The 21,905-nt window shown below is 48.8% G+C and overlaps 1 protein-coding gene and 1 non-coding gene across 2 annotated transcripts; both read right to left on the bottom strand.

The window, feature by feature from the left end:
• Nucleotides 8,567-11,956, bottom strand: TLCD2 (TLC domain containing 2). The gene is made up of 4 exons (XM_018064398.1): nucleotides 11,546-11,956; nucleotides 11,239-11,321; nucleotides 10,939-11,021; nucleotides 8,567-10,377 (listed from the first exon to the last, which is right to left on the bottom strand). The coding sequence occupies exons 1-4, from the start codon at nucleotides 11,719-11,721 to the stop codon at nucleotides 9,925-9,927; spliced, it is 795 nt and encodes a 264-aa protein (XP_017919887.1). The 5' UTR covers nucleotides 11,722-11,956; the 3' UTR covers nucleotides 8,567-9,924.
• Nucleotides 15,530-15,630, bottom strand: MIR22 (microRNA 22). The gene has a single exon (NR_129660.1). It is a non-coding gene; the product is annotated as a microRNA 22 (primary transcript).

Genomic DNA, 21,905 nt, shown 5'->3' on the forward strand with positions numbered 1-21,905 from the left:
ATTAATGTGTCTGGGTCTTCTTTCTTGGTTGACTTCCTTAATTTGATGGGGTGTATTTTCTTGTGGCTTTCTGAGAAGGGTTCATGGTAGATAAATGTTTTTAGACTTTGCATGCCTGAAAATACCTTTATTCTGCCCTCATACTTAATTGATGGTTTGACTGGATATCTTATTCTATTTCCTTCAAATTTTTGGTGAAGTTGCTTGATTGCCTTTTAGCTTCCAGTGTGTTGTTTAGAAGTTCGATGTCATTTTGATTCCTGGTGTTTGTATGTAACATTTCCCTCTTCCCCTCTGAAGCATTCATCTCAATGTTCTGAAATTTAATTCTGTTGTTGCTCGATGTGAATCTGTTTTCTTTCACTCTTCTGGGAATTTCAATGATCCATCAGTATGGCAACTCATGTTCTCTGGTTTTGAAATTTTTCTTTCATGATTTCATTTATGATTTCCTTTTTCTTTTCTGTCTTTCCTTCCTTTTTCTCAGTTTTCTCTTTCTCTTCATTATTTTGATGTCGGGTGTCTTGGACTGGTACCATGATTGTCTCATTTTTCTTCCTAATATCTTCTTTCTGGGAGATTTTCTCAACTTTATTTTCTAACTCTTCCATGAATTTTTCATTTCCAATAGCACACTTCTAAATGCTCTTTTAATTCTGACTGGATTTTAGAAAATTTTTGGTAGCACATTATTTCATGCTTACAATATATTCTCTTATCTCTCTGAGGAAAATAATGAGTTTTTCTCAAGTTTTATTTTCCATGAATAGCCTTTGCTCTCTCTGTCTTTTCCCCTGTTTTTCACATTCTACATTTTTCATGTTAGAGGCTTTCCTCAAGAGCTCATAATCAGTCCTTCTATTAAACTTGTAAAAGCACTTCCAATGAGAAGTGAGAATGTATAAGATAAAGGGGGTGGAGTAGAAGGAGGGGAGCCAGGAAGGCGGAAACGGGAGAATGGAAAGCCTACCAGGCATTGGGCATTGTCTGCGCAAGGTCCTGAGAAAGGAAGGAACGCGGCATATTTTATCAACTGAATAAAGCCACACAAAGAGTGACGCAGCGGAGTTCCCCGGCAGTCCAGCGATCAGGACTCAGTGCGTTCACTGCCAGGGCTGGGTTCAAATCCTGGTCAGGAAACTAAGTCACATGGCAGGGTGGAAAAAAAAGTGGGGGAGGGCAGTGAAACAAAGTACCAGGGGGCTTCCTTGATAGTCTAGTGGTTAAGAATCCACCTGCCAATGCAGGGAACATGGCTGCGATCCCTGGTCTGGGAGGTTGCCACATGCAGAGAGGCAACTAAGCCTGGGCACCACAATTACTAAAGCCTATGAGCCCTAGAGCCTGTGCTCCCCAAGAGAGAAACCGCTGCAATGAGAAACCCGCACATGACAACGAGAGCATAGCCCCCGTTCCCCGCCGCTGCCAGTGATGAAGACCCAGCACAGCCAGAAATAAACCCTAAAAACAAAAAGACAGTACCACAAATCTGGACAGTAGACAAGGGTCACCATGCAGAAGACTACAGGTCGTATCATGAATTATGCCTCTCTCTGAAAAAGAACGAACACTGGATGCATTAAGCAGAGAATGGCCTGATCCAATTTGCATTTTAACAACCATAGACTGATCACTGTGGGGAAAGTAGTCACTAGGCCATCATCATGTCACCTAAGGTAGAAATGATGGTGACTTCAGCCATAAGTCAAAGAGAAATGGAAAGGAATGAATGTGAAAGCCATTCTGAACTCGGTGATTAATTGGACATGTGTGTGTGGGAGTAGAAGGTGGAGTGGTATGGCTTGAGGATGATTCTTAAGTTCCTGTCTTAACCAGTGAGTTGATGGCAGTGCTATGTACAGACCAGGAGCACAGCAAAGGGTGCAGGTCTGGGAGGAAACATCCTGGACAAACCCTTGAATGTCAGAATGCAACAATCCCTTCCTCAACATGTCATCAGGTCATCCTCAATCTGTGGATGACCCATTTCTACATCCCTTACCTCTGGTTTCCCTCCTTTGGATGACTCCTACTTTCTCAATTTCCCACCTTAAAATTTTTTTAAAAACTTGTTTGGCTGTGCTGAGTCTTAGTTGCGGCATGCAAGATCTTTGATCTTCATTGTAGCATGCGAACTCTTAGTTTCGGCATCTGGGTTCTAGTTCCCTGACCAGGGAGCAAACCTGGGCCCCCTGCATTGGGAGTTCAGAGTCTTAGCCACTGGACCACGAGGGAAGTCCCTCAATTTCCCACTTTAACCATATCCTCCCTGTAGCTCCCTGTAGCCTGATCTCTGCCTTGTTTACTCACTGTTACATCACCTATGTTCCAAACACATAGTAGGACATTCATAAATACTTGCTGAAAGGAAAAATAGAGTAGTGTGTGCCAATCATACTTAGAGCCGCAAAATAAAACAGCACGTTTTCGTGGATCCTAACACCAACAGTTTCACATGACATTTAGTAAAATTTAAAAAAAAATTTTTTTTCAAGTATTACAACTTTTAAGTGATTTCAAATGTTATTTTATATTAAAAGAGATGGGAAAAGATTTTGAAGCAGACTTCAAAGTTCACATGAATTTTTAATATTCAATATATGTCAAAGAAAGCCTGCAGCAGCTACCCTAGGCTAGGCCCCCCTCTCTCCCTCCCCTCATTTCCTCCATGCTCCCAGCCCCCCACCCTTGCTTGCTGCCAGGGTGGAAACATTTGGATTCTAGGAAGAGCTGGGGTTAGGGAAGGAAGAGCATGAGCATGAAGAAAACAACGTCTGGACAAGCTGCTGAGGGAAGCTAATGAAGGGCTGATGGGCAGTATCTTTCTGGGCCAACACAGCAGCAGGAATCTGTGGCATCCTTGTTCCTTGGCTTCTCCGTCCTCTGGTGGTGCCCTGACCTGGGATCTGGGGCACAGCGGGCCTCTGTGCCAGTCTCTCAGCCCCAGGGATTAGCAGTGCCAACCAGCGAAGTTCAAGGAGGTGAAGGAGCCCTTCCAAGGGCACAGGCTGGCAGGTCAGAATGACAGGACAAAGTTTAATCCAAAGGAATCATTTGCCAACCTTGGAATGTCAGCTACTATGCCAGAACCTGTGTGGGGGCTAGACGGTGACAGGGTGGAAGAACTGCTGCAGGAATCTCTCATTTCACTCTGTAAGAACGACCTCCTAGGGACTTCCCTGGGAACCTGGTGGTGAGGACTCAGTGCTTCGAATGCAGGGGGCACAACTTCCATCCCTAATCAGTGAACTAAGATCCCACACGCCATACTGTGTGACCAAAAAAACAAACAAAAAAAAGAATGACCTCCTATTCTTCAACTCTTAAAGCCCACATGGCCTGCATTCTTATCTCAATGAAAAGAGCTCATTCAGTCTGAGAATCACTTTCATTTCAGCGTCTACTTCCTGTGGAAGATGTGACCAGGGAAGGTTTGTCCCCCATCTGGTTCAGTACAGTTCAGTTCAGTCGCTCAGTTGTGTCCAACTCTTTGGGACCCCATGAACTGCAGCACGCCAGGCCTCCCTGTCCATCGCCAACACCCGGAGTTTACCCAAACTCATGTCCATTGAGTTGGTGATGCCATCTAACTACCTCATCCTCTGTCGTTCCTGTCTCCTCCTGCGTTCAATCTTTCCCAACATCAGGGTCTTTTCAAATGAGTCAGTCCTTTGCATAAGTGACCAACGTATTGTTATTTCAGCTTCAGCATCAGTCCTTCCAATTAATATTCAGGACTGATTTCCTTAAGGATGGACTGGTTGGATCTCCTTGCAGTCCAAGGGACTCTCAGGAGTTCTCCAACATCACAGTTCAAAAGCATCAATTCTTCAGCACTCAGCTTGCTTTATGTCCAACTCTCACATCCATACATGACTACTGGAAAAACCATAGCCTTGACTAGATGAACATTTGTTGACAAAGTAATGTCTCTGCTTTCTAATATGCTGTCTAGGTTGGTCATAACTTTTCTTCCAAGGAGTAAGCATCTTTTAATTTCATGGCTACAATCACCATCTGCAATGATTTTTGGAGCCCCCCAAAATAAAGTCTGACACTGTTTCCACTGTTTCCCCATCTATTTCCCATGAAGTGATGGGACCAGATGCCATGATCTTAGTTTTCTGAATGTTGAGTTTTAAGCCAACTTTTTCACTCTCCTCTTTCATTTTCATCAAGAGGCTCTTTAGTTCTTTGCTTTCGATCATAAAGTTGGTGTCATCTACGTATCTGAGGTTATTGATATTTCTCCTGGCAATCTTGATTCCAGCTTGGGCTTCATCCAGCCTAGTGTTTCTCATGATGTACTCTGTATATAAGTTAAATAAGCAGGGTGACAACATACAGCCTTGGCATACTCCTTTTCCTATTTGGAACCAGTTTGTTGTTCCATGTCCAGTTCTAACTGTTGCTTCCTGATCTGCATACAGGTTTCTCAAGAGGCAGGTCAGGTGGTCTGGTATTCCCATCTCTTTCAGAATTTTCCACAGTTTATTGTGATCCACACAGTCAAAGGCTTTGGGATAGTCAATAAAGCAGAAATAGATGTTCACCTGGTTAGAGGGACAGAAAGAATATGCTCTTAACACTGAGTTAAGTGATGTTCGTGTTGTCAGGGGAATGCCGAAATGGACCTCTGCCCTGCTCAATGACTGCATTCCTGAAAAGTGCAGAAATCAATACTTGGTGAATAGAAGTCTGGCTTTCCAGCTGAAGAAGCATCCTGACTTACAAATACCACTTCAGAGGCAACCTATCTGATCTGATTGATCTTCAGTTGTCAACTTTCTACTGGATTCTTTTGGTTGTGCCACAAACTAGTTGGGTGTGCTTGGATAAGTTGCTTTTCTTTTTGTTTTTAAGTAATTTTTAAATTTTTATTTATTTATTTAGTTGTTCCATTCATTCAGGATATTTAGTTGCTGCGTGCGAACTCTTAGTTGCAACATGTGGGATCTAGTTCCCTGACCAGAGATCTAACTCGGGCCCCCTGCATTGGGAGCACAGAATCTTAGCCACTGGATCACCAGGGAAGTCCCCTCACTTAACTTTTCTAGGCTTTAATTTTTTGCAAGGGAATTCCCTGGCAGATCAGTGGTTAGAACTTGGTGCTTTCACTGCCAGGACCTGGGTTAGATCCCTGGTTGGGGAACTAAGATCCCACAAGCCAAAAGGCACAGCCAAAAATAAATAAATAAAATACAAATAAAAAAGGATGAAGAAATTAAATGGTAAGATAATCTTGAAGGTGATATATTAATAAAGACTCACTGTTACAAGTGAAAAAAAAATTTGTTCATACTCACTAAAGCAAATCTGGGAGTTTTTAGAGTTGTGTAACCGAATGGTCCGGGGGTGGGGGGTGGGGGGTGGAGTTCTTGCTTCAGGTAGAGCTTGATCCAGATATTTAAATGATGGTAGAAATCTCTGTCTGTATTTTGAATCCCTTTTTTCTGTCTTGGCTTCATGCTCATGGAAGTTATCTTATATCAACCTGGATTAACGATGTTAGCACATAGTACATCTCAGCCAAAAGTTCTAGCAGAAGGCAAGGTGTGGAGGCTCACAGTTCTGCCCAAGTCACAGACTCATCTCAAGGAAAAAGGATACCGTGTTCTGATTGACTAGCCCTGAGTCACATGCCCGGTGAGAAGGGAGAGAGAGGAGCTAGACAGGCAAAAATATCAAATGTTGGACAGGGGTGCTATAATAGAAAACAAACATATGTATGGGCTTGAGTCTGGGCCCTGTCACTAACCGGCTAGGTAATCCCGAGTAAGTTATCTTGGTTTTCTTATCTGAAAAATAGGATGGTGACTTTCCTGGTGGCACAATGGTTAAGAATCTGCCTGCCATTTCAGGGGACATGGGTTCTCTCCCTGGTCCCGGAAGATCCCATGTGCTGCAGGGCAACTAAGCCCGTTTGCCACAATTACGGAGCCTGAATTCTAGGCCCCACAGGTCACAAATACTGAAGCACACGGGCCTAGAATATGTGCTGCCCAACAAGGGAAACCTGGACACCGCCAGCAGAGAGTAGCCTCCACTCACTGTGACTAGAGGAAGCCTGCAAGCAGCAACGCAGACTCAGTGCAGCCAAAAATTAAATATATATATATTTTTTATGTATATAGGATGTGTCTCTATTGTGTGGGGTTAAATGGGAGAAGGTATCAAAGGTGCCTCATGCAGAAGGCTCATGACACATGTTCAGCCTAGGATGGTGTGACTTTCGTTAATGATTCTGAACAAATACTGCACTTCAATGAAGGAGCAGCTCTTTAGAGAATAACTTCCCTTGTGTAATCACCTGCAGAGTGAGGGCTCCTAACCTTCGGCCAAACAAATCCAGATTTTACATATAACAAGGCTTTGACAACTCAGGTATGGATATTTCCGTTTAATTTTCTTGTTAACTCAGGATAAATTTAAAAGGCTCTTTTGGATTCAACCCTTGGCATTTGAGAATCATTCTAAATTGTCTGAATCCTTTCTTTTGCTCTAAGTCCATTCTACTGAAGACATTCGGTTCGCTTTTTCAGAGTAGGGGCTCTAGGACTTTGTAGTTTAAAGAGTTAGTGCCAAGAGATCTTCTCACAGCAAAGCTTCCATGAGCCAGCATCACATTATAAACCAGGACAACTCTGGAGCCAAGAAAAGTGACTCAAAGTCACCATATTCACAAAAGACTGATGATCTTATTTACATAGCAGTTTATTAATTTTTGATCAGGATAGTGTTCTGAAACCATAAAATATCAATGCTTCCCATCCAGGAAATCCTCTCCCCTATGCCAGAGGACAAAGAATTTATCAGCCAGTAGCTCAGTGGGCATGGAGTCAATCTTTGGGATCATGTTATCTCCCCTGCCAGCTAAGTATGGAGTCAGTCTTGAAGACCACTTCACTGGGCCATGGTGAGGCCTGCTAAAGCACCACCATGGCAACCCAACTCACCGTACCAAATTTAGCATCTGCCAACCTCCACCATGGCAACCCAATTCATTGTAACAAATTTAGCATCTGCAAACCTCTGCATTTTTTAGCTTCTCTTTTCTAGGCTCTCAACTGACTATGCCTCTTTGATTCACATCATTTATATCTGGTCCACAACATATATAACACCAGTTGATGAGATGTCCACTTACTCAATTATAATCACAGTCCAGTTCTGCCCTCCTGAAGTTTCACTGGGTCACCGTGATGGAAAATTGTGTGTGATCCCAAATTCTTCAGGTATCCACTTCCGTCCTGCACCACCCCGCCCCCCAATTATCTAAATCACTTCCTGTGTTTTAAGAGTTAACTCATAGGAATAGCCATTTTCCACTTCATATTTCCCTCTATGGTGGTTTTTCCTCTTTCCATCTTGGGCACCCTTCATAGATACTACCAAGTTTTCCCGAGAGGGGAACTCACTTGAACCGTGAATTCATGACAGCAACTGAAAAGGTGTAGGGATTGGAATGATTCAGTATTGACATCAACACATAGTTTGGGAACAGATTCCTCCCATTGTTTGTCACATTTTTCTTTGAAAGCTCAAGACAATGTTTTTGTTAATCAAGGCATTTGGTTAAAATAACAATTGAGTTTTGAAGATACTACTTTATTAGGTCTTGGGACTTCCCTTGTGGTTCAGTGGTTAAGACTCCACTCTCTCAGTGCAGAGGGCACAGGTTTGATCCCTAGTCAGGGAACTAAGATCCCACATGCCAAAAGGCATGACCAAAAAAAAAAAAGAAAAAGAAATCTCTGTCTCAATTTCTATACCGTTGCATCTCTGGTTTTAGCCTGATTACATTCAAAGCCTCTGCTCTCATTTCCTGCCTGCGCTTACTTCCAACTGTTGCAGTTTCTCCTTGGCTCTATTCGTCATTTTCCCCCTTTGCGCCTTGGTTTTCATGACTCTTTGATGAGGATATCTCACAATCCCTCTCTCTCTCTGTCCCCTATGTTTTTTTTCTATCTATACATTCCCTCTTTTTCCTAGTTCTTTTCTTTGAATGTTTATTTCATCATTCTGCCCCCACTTCCTTTTTTCTGATTCTCTTCAGTCCCTTTGCTTATTCTTCTGTGTCATTTCCCATTTCCTATTCTTACTTCTCATCGTCCTACCAGCCTCTGCCTCTCAGTTCTTGTCTGTGTTGGGCACTGTAGCTGTTTGTGCTTTGTCTTTCTGCTGGTCTCCAACTCAACATATTGCATGCTTTTTCTGTCAATGAATCTTTCCATTGACTGCCTCCTCTACCTTCTGTTCTGCTTCTCAGCTTCCCTGACTAATCTTCATCTCTCTCTCTCTCTTTTTTTGGTCACACCACACAGCATTTGGGATCTTTGTTCCCCAACCAGGGATCGAACTCATGCCCCCTGCATTGGAAGTGCAGAATTTTAAACCACTGGACCACCAGGGAAGTCCCCCGCTGGTCTCTATTACCACCTCTTTCCTCTCACTCTGCTAATCTATCAGCCACTACGACCTATCTCCCTGGGATCTGGTGGTTCCTCCTTGTCACTCACTCCCCTTATTTCACCATCTAGACCATCTGTATCTTCCACCATTGGGGTCCGTTCCCATCAGCCTTTATTTCTATTTTGCTTGTTTTTTTTTTTTTTTCTTATGACCATTTAACCAATTCTATGATTTTGGTTCTTCTCAGCATCTATAACAGACTTTCTTGAAATTTCTGCCAACGATTGTGTCTTGCCCTCCATCTCTCTACGTCTCTGCCTCTTCTATGCAACAAATCTTTTCCTATCTGTCTTTCCATCTGCATATGTCTGTTTCTTTCATTCCCTTTGTCTCTCTCTAGCTCAGCTTTTTGCTTTTATCTTTCTCTTGCTTTTGTCTCCTGTACCTTTTCTGTGGATAATTAAGGGTTATCTATTTCTTTCCCATTGTTTAGTGGAATTGCAACTTTCATCTGCTCACACTTCATACAACCTGGATGTTCTGCCTGCAGAAGGGAGGTGTCTTGTGCAGTAGAAAAAAAAAAAGAAAATGAAGTAGAAGCAGCAGAGGAGAAAGCAGAGCTTTCAAATTAATTCCAGAAGAGAGTCAGATATTCTTTAATGCTACTGCATCCAAGTGGAAGCCTCACCTCATTTGCTTCTGCCTCTGACCTCATTCTCCCATGAAAGCCCAAGCTTGGGAAGACCCTACACGGGGCACCCAGAATGGGTGGTTGAGTTCCTGCTATGGCTCTAGACTTTAGTACAGTTTGGAGAAGACAGACCTAACCAGGTGTTCATTCCTCTAATGAATCTCAGAATTCCTCTAAGAATCTGCATTTTTTAAAAAAGGTCCAAAGACACTAAAAAAAGGTAAAAGGAGGATGCTCGACACAGTAGGACTAGGTTGAAATCCAAACAGAATGATATGGTTTTGAGAACCAGAAACATCACCCGTTTCTTGTCTCTTAGCAACTGTTATGTCCATCCCTACTGGTTACACAGCACCTGTTGAACCCTCCTCCCTCTGCCATAATTTGGTCATGGATGAGGTCTCTCTTCTCTCTGATCTTCACCCCTTCTGACCAGATCTCTTTCTGATCCTAGAAGGACTTCCACTTTACTCATCTGTTCCTGTGCTATAGCAGAGTCTCTGTTCCCATGGCAGTTTCTTCCAGCTTCATGCCTCCCACTACCCTTTATTGGTAGCACAGGCTGTACCTCTGGAATTAGTTTCCTGAAAAGGGCAGTAATCTGATGATGGGATTCAGTGAACAGTAGCCCAGGTTCCCACCCATTCATGAATATTAGCATTTCTCCTCAGATCCTAGGAATGCAGGAGTTAGCTGGAAGAGGAACTGAGATACTGAAAACCAAGTCCAGGCCTTGTCCCTGGGGGATAGTGCATTGAAAACCAGCATCTCCTGGTCTTGGTCTTCCCTCCCCCAGGCCTGGCAGAGGAGGAGCCTGAGGCTCAGTCTCTCAGCCTGAGAGTGGAATCATCCCTGATGATGGACTCACCATCACAATCTGTCCTAGTGCCCCTGGTTTCCTTGTTTCCAAGGGTGGGTGGGCAGGGCCGAGATCGCAAAACATCACTGACCAAAATGTGGATGCCCAAATTGATGCTCATGACACCCACAATGGCCAGTCCAGTTCCACCAAGGATGACCAGAGCAAGAGGGATCTGGTGGCATTGCTGGAACAGCCACAGGCTCATCCATCCCAGTGGCACCAGGCGGAAGAGGGCCAAGGTGGCCAGGGTGGCCCAGCTGGTCACGCTGAAGGCCAGGGATGGAGCCTGGCGAGAGAGCAGCAGCAGCTGGCGTAGGTGCAGGCAGGTGGAGTTGAGCTCCAGAAGCAGAGACACCACAGAGAAGCCCACGTAGTGGCCAGACAGAACGGCGGTGCTGAGGCAGCTCACGACCTGGGGAGCCGAGGTCAGAGGTCAGAGGACCTTCCATGACCTACCACCCATGAGGTCCCAACACGATCAGGTCCCAACATCCCAGTCCTCAAGAAGGGTTCCCAAGCAGTTTGTGGCACTTCCCACACAGCCCCCAACAAAGCCAACCTTACGTTTACCCATTTGTTAGGAGCCTGAATGGCCTTGAAACAGCCCTTCCATAGAATTGAACTGGAGCAGCTTTGGCCTCCGGCTGTCTGCCTCCCACCATTTGCATTCCTGTGCTTTCACACCCCATCCCCACTCCCAGCACTGGGACTCCCCCTTCTTATTAAGCTCCATGGTCAATGTTTCTGTGATAGACTGGACACCTGTGGGAATCCAGTCTCCTTGGGCAGTGCTGACTCCAGCTGTGGCCAGCAGTAATCCCCTCCCCCCAGTTCAGCCCAAGGTTGGGAGGATCAAGTGCCAGCAGGGGTCGGAAACTCCGGGGGAAGTCACAGGACAGAAGGCTGATGAGAGACTAGGAACCCCCAGGCTGGGCACGCCTCCTTCCCTGTCTCGCGGCTTGCCAAGTCTCACCACCGCATGGTGACAAAGAAGATCCCAGGCCTGGCCCAAGGTCTGGTTCCACAACAAATCAGTTCCATCTGCCAGGAAATAACCTGTGGGCAAGGAGGGGAGGCTGGTGTTAGGCTTCCCCCAAGCCAGTGTCCAGTCTGGAGAAGAATCTCCACCTTTCCGGCCTCTTTAGTTTCCTCTCAGTGAATCTGCCAGAAACATTTCACTCCATCAAGAAATGGAAGAGGGAAGGAGACCTGGAATGACTTCTGGAAGTTTGTCCCCTGCCCCAAACTGGTCCAGCTTTCCCTGAAGACTTACCCACAGAGACAGCCACCAGCAGCAAAGCCCAGGGAGGGTGGCCATGAATCGGGTCGGCGGCCATCTGAGGGTACAGCGACAGCCTGGAGGAGACGAGAGAGCCATGGTCAGCGTCTGTGTGGACACGGATCCATTCTCCGGCTGTGGACGGATCGACACCACCCACTCATCCACAAACCCACCCCAGCCTCAGACACTTCGAGATCTCGCATGGATTCTGAAGATGCCTCCGGGTCTTTTAATCCCAGCCAACCGCCCCCTCCCTCGCCCTCGCCACTGTGCCTCCGAAACCTCTTAAGCCCCGCACCCGAGCAGCGCCCCGGCCCCCGTAAGCAGGCTGTGCACCAGGGAGACACAAATGTTCCGCCACTTCCAACGGTTCTGGGCGGCAGATTCCGGCGTGGGCAGCAGCTGCAGCCCCCAGTGCAGCCCCCGGAAGGCGGCGAAGGAGGCGCCGGTGACTAGGAGTCCAGAGGGCGCCATGGCCTGGCGGGCGGGCTAGGTCCGGATCGGTCCCTGGGGCTCCCGGGCTCTCAGCCCCGACGCATCCAACACCCCGCTGCGGAGACTGCGAGCAGGATTCCCGGCAAGGCGGGGTCCTTAGGTTCCCCCGCCCGCTCCGCCTTCGGAATCGGCTTTAACTTTTCCAGGTCTCGTCCACGCCCCCAACCCCTGGCTGGGCGGTGATTGGAGAAGCCATGGGGCCACCGCCCCTTGAGCCACCGCAGCCGACCACTTGCCGCCTTCGAGGGGGATGGAGGGTAGGGGGCTTCCCAGGATCAGACCCGTAAACGGAGCTTAGGGAGGCTTTCTGGATGTCGACAGGGGTCTTCCCAAGCCCTCTTGTGTCCCCACTTCCCCGCAAATCCGGAAATGACTTGTTAATCTCACCTGATACTCTCACAGGCCCAGCCATATGAACCTTCACCTACTTCACCTCCTCTCACCTCTCACCTCTCACCTCCTGTGCCTCCTTCCCACCCTACCCACGCAGCCCTGAAGTTAGAGGCCAGGCCAAACCCACTCCTACGGGCATAAACCTCGCCATCGCTCTGCCCCGCGCCCCACTCCAGTCAGTTGTGGAGCGGGGCGGGGCGGGGGGCGGACACGGGGGCACATCACTTCCTTCCAGCCACCTTCCTTCCCGATGTTTCCAGACCTTGAACACATTTCAGCAACCCCATGTAAACTCCAGGAGTCCTGCGCCTTGACATGGTACCTCTCATAGGGAACAACTCCCTTTCTCTAAGAGCGACCCACCAGGGCCCCTCCGCTACAGAGGACTTTGATCATCAGCCCCAATCTTGAAAAGCACCACGCTGCCCCCCGCCCCCGCCAGGGCTTGGTACCCATTAGGGGAGGAGTGAGTATCTGTGCCAATTTGAGGAGGCAAGGAGAGGTGGCACAGGGTCATCTCAAGATTGGGGAAGAGTCAAAGGGAAAAAGCCACATCTTGCTTTCAGAAGCAGGACTGTCAGGATTATTCAGAAGCTTTCAGCTTTGGGGGCGGGGAACTTTTCCTCTTCTGAAGAGTGACAGGTTCTTCCTGTTTTCCATTTCACTCCATCCACTCTACACCTCTTTAGGTGGCTGCCACCAAGTCAGGGCAACAGCTGTTCCCTGTACAAGGAGTGGATTCCAGCTACTCCCAAAGAATAAAATTTATAAAGCAATAGGTGCTCCCACAAATGTTCTCACAACTCCCCTCCTCCACCAAAACCCCATTATATGAATGGGGCTGCAGGGAACCCTTCATTCTTCCACACCCACCTCTCCAGAAGTTTTAAAAATTACACTGATTCTTTTAAATCTTATTTATTATATGAAAGCCATACATGATTAATGTAGAAAATTTAGCAACTACAGAAAACCAAATGAAAAATTACAACTTTATTCCATCATCCAAAGATAACCACTATTATTAACAATTTGGAGTATGTCTGCAGTCTTTTTAAAACTGTCTTGTAAGTATACGCCCATATTTAAAAGAGCAAAATTGAGATCACATAATACATATCATTTTATAACCTTTTTAATATTCAGAGAGCATTTTTCTTTCCAGTCAAATGCTCTCCTACATGACTTTTAATGGCTGCGCAGTGTTCCACCATCTGGGTGGATACATAATAATTTACTCAAGCAACCTCTTCTTGCAAATTTTCATTACAGCTGAAAAAGAAATGAATTCCCAGCCGGACAGTTGGTTCTCAATTTTTCCTATTGCATTGCTGGGATGAACATCTTATAACTAATCTTTAATTATATTCTTAGGATACATTCCCAAATGTAGAATTACTAGATCAAAGGCCATGATACTTTTAGGACGTTTGGCACACATTACCCAACTGACATCAGTAAGACTACCCACTTGTATACCCATGTGCAATGTACGAGAGTGTGATTTTAGTACTTCTTTGTCAATAACTGGGTCTTATTTTTTCTCTTATAGTTTGCTACAGGAAAAAAATGCTTCCAGCTATAGCTGCCTTTCTTTAATTACTAATGAAGCACACCTTTTCCCATGGTTTTATCTATTGGAATTTCTTTTATGAATTTTCTGCATATGTCCTTTCACAGCTGGCTCTTGCTCCTCAAGGGTGCTTAAAGACAAATTACACGGTGAGGAGAGGTGGAAGCGGGAGGATGAAGTCAAGGACACTTCAACATGGTCCCACATCCCTGATGTGGAGGCAGAAAGACTGGAGAGCAGTGGAGAACGAAGTAGACGGCTGGAAGCTTGTCCTCGATGGAGGGTGGCTTGTCCTCCCTCCTCCTGGGGGTGCTCCTGGCCTCTACGGGCCCCCTCTGCAGGATGTCCAGACAGGGCCCTGTGCTCTCCAGGCCTGGTCTTTCACTGGTCTTCTGTCTGCCTCTGTCTTTCCAGGCTGTTATTCCTCATTTCTGCTCCACGAGGGGTGAGGATGGCAGAGCCATGTACCCAAGGCTGGATGAAGACATTGTGGCCCGTGAAGCGAGGAGGGGAAGAAAGGACGGAAGCAATGTCCAGGGACAGAGCAACCTTTGTTGCAGCCTGTGAGTGGACTCAAGTCTACCCACCCTCCTCTACTGCAGTCCACTCACATCCAGCTTAGGCTGCAGAAGGGTGGGTTCAATGAGCTACTCTCTCCTAAATCTGTTCCTCAAAAGTGGAGAACAGGACCCAGTTACCTGCACAACTCCTGCTCCCAAACAGAACAAACAGCTTCCAGTAACCCCTGAACTTGATTACCTTCAGGCAGGGAGACTGGGCCAAGGCTGAACCACACCAGAACATGAGTCCAAGGGTGAGATTAGATCAGGAGATGGGGGATGGCAGCTTTATTCTGCCTGATGCCCCTAAAGCGGTCACATCTCATAACCCATCTCTTCTGGTTGCTGGAGAGAATTTCCTGCCTGCATGGGCCTGAGCTGAATCTCACACCCTATCCTTGAAAAGTGGGGGAAGTCAGCAGTGGCAGCTGGAACCCCATCAGGGCTGTGGTCCTGCTCTAGGAGGCAGGGGAAGCCTGAGCCACCTTTGCTTGGTGGGAAGTCAATGCCAAGACTGAGTTCCCAGCAGCTCCTTGGCATTGGTCTAACCCTAGCCCCTCCCCTCAACCTCCAGCCCCAGCTCCTGGGGTTCTGGTCAGGGGTGGGGAAAGGGCAATAGCTTATGTGAAAAGCTGTTCTGTTCCCACCCACAGCAGAGGACAGCCCAGGCTCTGAGTCCACAAAAGTGGGCTTGTGATTCCTTCATGTATGCTCAATTGTGTGATTCCCCATTTCACAGGTGGAGAAACCGACAGGGGGCCTAAGAGTCCCACGTGGAAGCATCCCTGAATTTAGAGTCTGGACCAGACTAAGGAAATACAGGGAACAGGTAAGAGCAGGGAGATGATTACTCAGATGGGCAACTCAGTATGACCTTTTCCCTGAAGAAGAAACTTACTTTTGAACTTGGAAAGGCCAGTAGGAAGGAATGAGGGGCAAGGAAGGAAGGAGGATCAGGAAAGACATTTGCATAAAGGGGAAGGCAGGATTTTCTTTGCTCCACTTCTTCCCACTGTCAAAGACCAACTAAGCTTGGGTACTCAGAGCCCTCTATTCCTCAGTTCAGCCAGGGTCTCTGATCTGAAACTTTCTCTCTTTCTGGGTCAATCTGGGGTAAGGTTCTCCAACTGAATAGGGTTCTCTTCCCCAAAAGGTATCATCACTCTCGCTGTTCAGAACTTCCCAGCCCCAGCTCTGTCACCTTCCAGAGGAGGGAGAAAGCAGCTCCTTCTCCTCTTCTTCCTCTTTCTCCTCCTCCTCGAAGCCAGGGGCAGAGGGCAACAGTTCTTCAACTGGCAGCTTTAGCTGGGTCAGGACATAAAGCTTGCCACTGAAGAACTACTGCGGCTCAGCCAGGTGAGGATGTGGGAGGCACAGGTTCCTAAAAGGGAAAGGAAAGAAAAATGGGAAAGACGTGAGCAAGGCCATGTCACAGGGACACTGTCCCACTGGCCATCAAAGTCCAGCTCCAGTGGCTGTTCAACCTTCTAATGAAGGGCTTCTTGGCTCTGACCTGGGCCTCCAGCAAGGGACAAGAGGCAGCTCTGAACCTACTTCCTTGCTCCTCTTTCCAGAACTGAAGGCTGTAGAAACCTAGATGTGCTCTCACCCCATGTTGCCTTGGCTACCCACAGGGTAGCCTCCAGCCTCCTCAGCACTGAGAGGGCAGGATCTGGGAGCCTGGACACTCTCCACCAGTTACCCAGGTATTAGGTGAGAAGGTGTACCTCAGGTCCAGAAATGGGAGGGATCAGGGCAACTGACTCAGTCTCAGGGAATCCAGCAGGAAGAAGAGTTTTGGGGGGGCCTACATCTGGGGAAGAGTAAGGAAGGGAGGAGGTTTAGGGTTTCGAAGAAGGTCAGCAGAGGTTCCTGGGACTATGAGGAGAGGAAAGGGGACCAGAGGCTGGAGGAAAGGGACGTAGGGCAGGCTGGTTGGGCAGCTTCCCCAGGACTCTTAAATGCCAGGCATTCCGCTTGCACATTCCGGGTACATCTGGTATGAATTCCAGGCTGTCTGCCGGCCCCTCCATGTCTGAACTTTGTTCCAAGTTCCAAGCCCCGCCCCCACAGTTCCAACGCATGAATCAGCAGGAAAAGCCGGGCCCTGCAGCATGGCCCAGGGAGGGGGCTGGGGGCGTGGCAGGCTTGAAGGCTGCGAGCTTGGGAGGGTGGGTCTGTGCTGACACTCTGTGAAGGGCATGGTCCATGCCAGTGTGAGGGGCCAAGGCGGTCTTGCCTTTAGATATCTATACCCAGAGGGTAAAGAGAGATTAGGGTGGGAGGTTTTCAAATTACAAAACCCTCTTGGGAGGCATGAACTTTGTGGCATCTTCCTTCTCCCAGGTGACCAGTTCAACTCCTTCCCACTCCTATCTGCCTGAGCAGGCTCTGTTCAGCCCATAGGACTCAGCTGCTGCTGAGAGTCTGTGCCAAGCAGGTGCCCTTGGCTGTAGGGAGGGGTGGGCCCAGGGCACTGACCCTCTGACCAGCTGCTCCATCAACCCTTTGGCACCCTGACAGCTCCTAGCTCAGTCTGACAGCCAGGATGACAGGCCAAATGAGTTGGAGGCTGGAACTAGGGCCGGAGGGAGGTGGGGGCAATAGCCTAGCCAGAGGCCACGGGGAGGGGCCAAGAGTTGGCCGAGAGGTGGGGAGAGAGGGAGCCCAGTGATGACTAACCCAGGCGCCCCACCCAGCCAGCCGGCTTCCCAGGCGGTCAGGGCCAGGCCTGGGCTAGGGGCCCCACAACCGGACAGGCTGGGGGGAGGTGCAGAGGTGACCTTCTCTCGGCTCAAGACGGCCAGTTAGGCTGGGGAAGGGGGGAAGGTTAGAGTTTCCAAGCTCTCCTTCTGCCTGCTCCCCCCACCAACCCGCGGTGAAACCCTAACCTTTGGGTTGCATAAGGCCGCTGCACCGCCGCCCCCTACTCCTCTCCCCTCCCCCCTTACATAACATCCCCTGGAGGGAACGAGAGGAGGGGCTGGCCCGCCCAGAGACCCCTTCCCTGCCAGGGCGCTCAACTGGCCCTGACCCAGTGACTGCCGGCACAGGCAAAGCACCTCCCCGTTACCCGCCCTGTCCAAATCCTCAAGCTGGGAGGCCGGCTCCCGTATTCTCAGACCAGAGGGCGCCGAGGTTAGCCGCCCCCAGCCCTCTGGCCCCTCGTCTTCCTCCCAGCTACTCCACAAAACCTTCCGCACGACTACTGTCCCAGACTGCTTCTTTAAACCTCCTGACACACTACTCCAGCCAGTCAAGGCCCCTCTCCCCCAGAACGCCCCAACCCCCGCCGCCCCCTCACCCCTCCCCCGGAAGGGCAGGGTGTGGCCGTCAGGACCCTACTTTCCCCCATTACCCCGTTAGCACGATTCCCTCCTGTGCTGCCGGGACCCCAGCTCACACCCACCTGGTGCTGGGTGGGGGGGTGCTGAGGATAGGGGAGCAAATCCGTGCATCCGATCCCCACGGCCGGCGGCGCTGTCTCTTCCCAGCGCCCAGCACACACCGGCTCCAGTCTCCGATCAGCTGGCGGCGTCGTGACGCACAAACTGCGATTGCACCGCCCAGGGCCAATCACCGCCCACTGCTGGGCAGCGTGACTACACCCACTCGGGGGCGCCAGCGCTTCGCCTTGGTCCCGCCTCCCTGGCCGTCTTAGCTCTGATTGGCAAGGAGGCCACCCCTTTGCCGAGTGGAGTAGAGCTAAGCCACGCCCACCAACTCGAGAGCTAGCCAATAGGTAAAAAGGTGTGGCTTAGCCCTCCTTCTAAGCTACTTGCTTAGAGGGGCGGTACGTCAAACCCGAGTCCTAAAGAGCAGAAGGAAGTCGAGGCGTGTGTGTTTGCGGTGCATACTGGTCAATGTAGTTCTCGGTTCGACACCTCATTCCCAGAATCCAGCGCGCTCTGTGAGTTGGCATTTTTAAACTCATCTCTGAATCTATCCCGGCGAACTCCTTAAAGGGCTACAGCCCCTCTTCTCGGAGCTGTGAGTGGTTCTTTTAGACAGCCCCCAAACGGATTCACTGACCTCTTGCAGGAGGCGATGTTTCTCTCAGGAAGAGCAGGAGAGGGTGCAGGAGTGAGAACTGAAGGTGAAAATCAGCCCCAGGGCACACAGACTCTTCCTTTGAAATGAGGACTCCTGGGAGCTTTTGGAGGAGTGAGGACTGCCTACCTCGGCTGGCCTCAGCTTTCTCTTGGAGAGGTCTAATCCACTCCTCCTCCTGGAGGGCCTTCCTAATCAGAGGAAACTTCTGGTAGATGTCTTGCCCCAGTCACAGAGAGACAAAGCCTGTCAAGCAGCAGCTTCCCAACGAAAGATTTATAGCACAGTCTTCACCTGACGGTAGAAGGAAGACTTGTGGTCAGAAACTAGGGGACGGGCCGGGCCAACGTGCAACTGGCCAGCAACCCCGTCCTCAGCACGTAGATACCCCCATTCTGTCCCGCCCCCCAGAAGCTTTTCACTGACTCAGGCCTACTTAGGGAAGAGATTTCAGAGGTGGAGACCAGTGAGAAGGCTGTTCCTTCCCCAGAGGCCAATCAGAACATAGAGGGGCGGGGACATGGGCCAAAAAAAATTAATAATAATCGGAAAAGAACCCAATGACTTGGCAAAAGCTGCAGAACCGCTTCGTTAAAGGTCCACCCCATCTCAATCACTCCCATCTCTCTACCACCATCAAAAAGGGACGTGTGGAGAGGGATCCATGATGTTTCCATAAGCTCCCAATTGAGGATGAAGGTAACAGCCTAGAGTGTGAGGTAGTTCCTTCTGCGTGAAAGACGGGCTCCATCAAGGGAAAGCTATGGCTCCTACGAGCTCCAGAACGCCGAACCTGTGTACGGAACATTGTGCCTTTAAGGAAACTTCCTGCCTTCCACCCCGGTAACAGCTGATTGTTGGAAAGTGTGACCTCAGGGGACGAATCAGCTGTTACCACATCCTCCTCCAGTTCTGCCCTCCTCTATCCCCTTCTTCTCCGCCCTCGCCGCCCCCACCAAGGGTGATGAGGAAAGGAAGATGAAACCCCAAATATGGGGGACCCGCTCGTACGTTCCTTCCTCTCCTCTCTCACTCCGAGACTGCCTCCCTCCCCCGCCCTCCCCCTTCTCCTCCCTCCCCCACGCTCCCCTTCTTCCTCCCTCTTCTCTCCCTCCTCTCCCGCCCCCTGTCTGCTGGTTAGGTCTTCAGAGGCTCTGAGCTTGGAACGAGAGGTATTTCCTGTCGGCACAGTCAGCTCAGACTCACCCTCCCCTGGTCTAGTTGGGAGGCCAGTATTGGGGAAGCCCAGAATGGTGGCTGCCTGGGTGTGTGGGTGCTCTAGGAATGGGTACTGGGGAAGGTCCCGTGAATCTACAGACCAAACCTGAAGGAGAGAAATGGCTGTGGGAAGGAACCTGCTTCCCAGGCCAGCTCCCCACTACTCCCTCTCAGGTTCCTCCCCAGACAGGGTCCTGCTAAGGAGATCCTCCTGGCTTTGCCCATTACTCCATATACATTTTTTACACTGCTCCATTGTTTATATTTTCACCTCCCCATCCCCCCGCCCCGCCAAAGGTGCTAATGTGGAACTTTCCAGGGGCCGCAGGTGGAGCATGAAGGCCCCAAGAACCAGGGGCTTTGGCTAGGAAGTCCTGTGCTGGAAGACCCAGGTAAATATTTTGCCCAGCCCTGAGCTGGGAGTCGGGGTCACTCCAGGACAAGCTTAGTGTGGCGTCCCAGGACTGACTTGGCAAGGTTGGGAGAAATTGAGCAGGGTCTTGGCCAAGCTTGGAAGAAAGAGAAATACCAGCTGCCCCCGTTTACCATTATGCTTAGCACAGAAGTCCTGTTCCCTTCTTGTCACCCAAGACCCTTGGAATAGGCCCTTTCCTGTTTTGTTCTAACTTACCATATCCCTATCCTGCCACTGTGTAGGGCAAAAGCAACAGGCTTTGAGTCCAGGGTTTTTGATCACAGCACTATTGACATTTTGGGCTGGATAATTTCTTATGGGAACTGTCCGGTACACAGTAGCTTGTTTACTGGCATCCTCAGCTCACTGGGTGCCTTTAGCACACACACCCCCACCACCCTCCAACTTGTGACACTCCAAATCATCTCCAGACATGACCAGATGTCCCCTGGGGGCCAAAATCGCCCTCCATTTAGAACCACTGAGTTAGACAAACTTGGATTCAAATTCCAACTCTTACCACCTGTAAGCTTGATGAAGATACTTTACATCTCTGAGCCGCAATTTCCTCATCTACAAAACTCAATGAATAATAAAGTCATGGCTTATTGTAGGGTTTTAGAAAAGAATATGTTTGAAAACACCTAGCACAATACCTGACTCAGTTGGTGCACTAAAGATTAGCTTCCTTCACTTTTCTCCTTGCCACATTGGCAAGAGCTAAGCTCCATCAGCACGGGCTGACTGTTGGGACCTCTGCTGGCTTCCTCCCTGACCATCCAAGCCATGACCTCCGAGAAACCCAATATGGGGTCTGGTAAAGGAGGGTCGCTGACTTGGTGCCAGATCCCCCGAAGCCCAAGGGTGCTTGGGCTGAGATTCAGGCAGCATTTGGAAACAGAGTTATTACAGGACACTGTACTTCAAAATGTGGCCTGCAGTTTGCCTGCATCAGAAATACTTAGTGCTTGTTAAAAATTCAGATTCCAGAGGTCTCAATCAGAAGTACATCATAACGTTTGAAAAACCACGGTCTTAGGGTTTGAATTGGGGAAGGTGTCATTACCCCAGAATTTAGAACACCAGTGCCCAGTATTGCAAAGACATCTCAATATAAGGGATGGAAAGAACTCTTAAGAGATAAGGTTAGTTACACTCAAGGTCATTGGTGCATTACAAGCTAAAACCACTAGAGGGCAGGGCACACACAAACTTGCAGAAAGAAAAAGGAATGCCTCCTTAGTCTAGATAAACTGAAACCAGAGCAAAGACTGCAAAATTTTGTTGGTACTAAGAAGCAGGCTCAGGTGCATTAGTGGTAAAGAACCCGCCTGTCAATGCAGGAGTCATAAGAGACGTGGGTTCGATCCCTGGGTTAGGAAGATCCCCTGGAAAAGGGAGTGGCTACTCACTCCGGTATTCTTGCCTGCAGAATCTCGTGGACAGAGGAGCCTGGAGTGCTACAGTCCACAGGGTAACCAAGAGCTGGACACAACTGAAGCAACTTAGCACGCAGCACACAAGAAGCAGGCACTACCTCCAGACCCTCCTCTGGTCTTAGGTACTTAGACCAATGTTAGGGATACAAGATTGTTAAGAACACATAATTTCCCAGGTGAAAAAAAAAAAATACGGCACGATGGTTACCAAAGGGAAAACAGTGGGGGAGGGACAAATTAGGAGCTTGGGATTAAAACACACACACTACTATATAAGAAACAGATAACAAACAGAGACCTACCATACAGCACATGGAACTGTACTCAGTATTCTGTAATAACATATGAAAAGTATCTGAAAAAGAATAAATATATGTATATATATAACTGAATCACTTTGCTGTACACTTGAAACTAACACAACACTGCAAGTCAACTATATTCCAATAAAATTTAAAAAACAAAACAAGGGATTTCTCTGGAGATCTAGTGGTTAACTCTCTCCTACTGCAGGG

Source organism: Capra hircus, chromosome 19, assembly GCF_001704415.2.
Source record: "Capra hircus breed San Clemente chromosome 19, ASM170441v1, whole genome shotgun sequence".
NCBI classification, from domain to species: Eukaryota; Metazoa; Chordata; class Mammalia; order Artiodactyla; family Bovidae; genus Capra; species Capra hircus.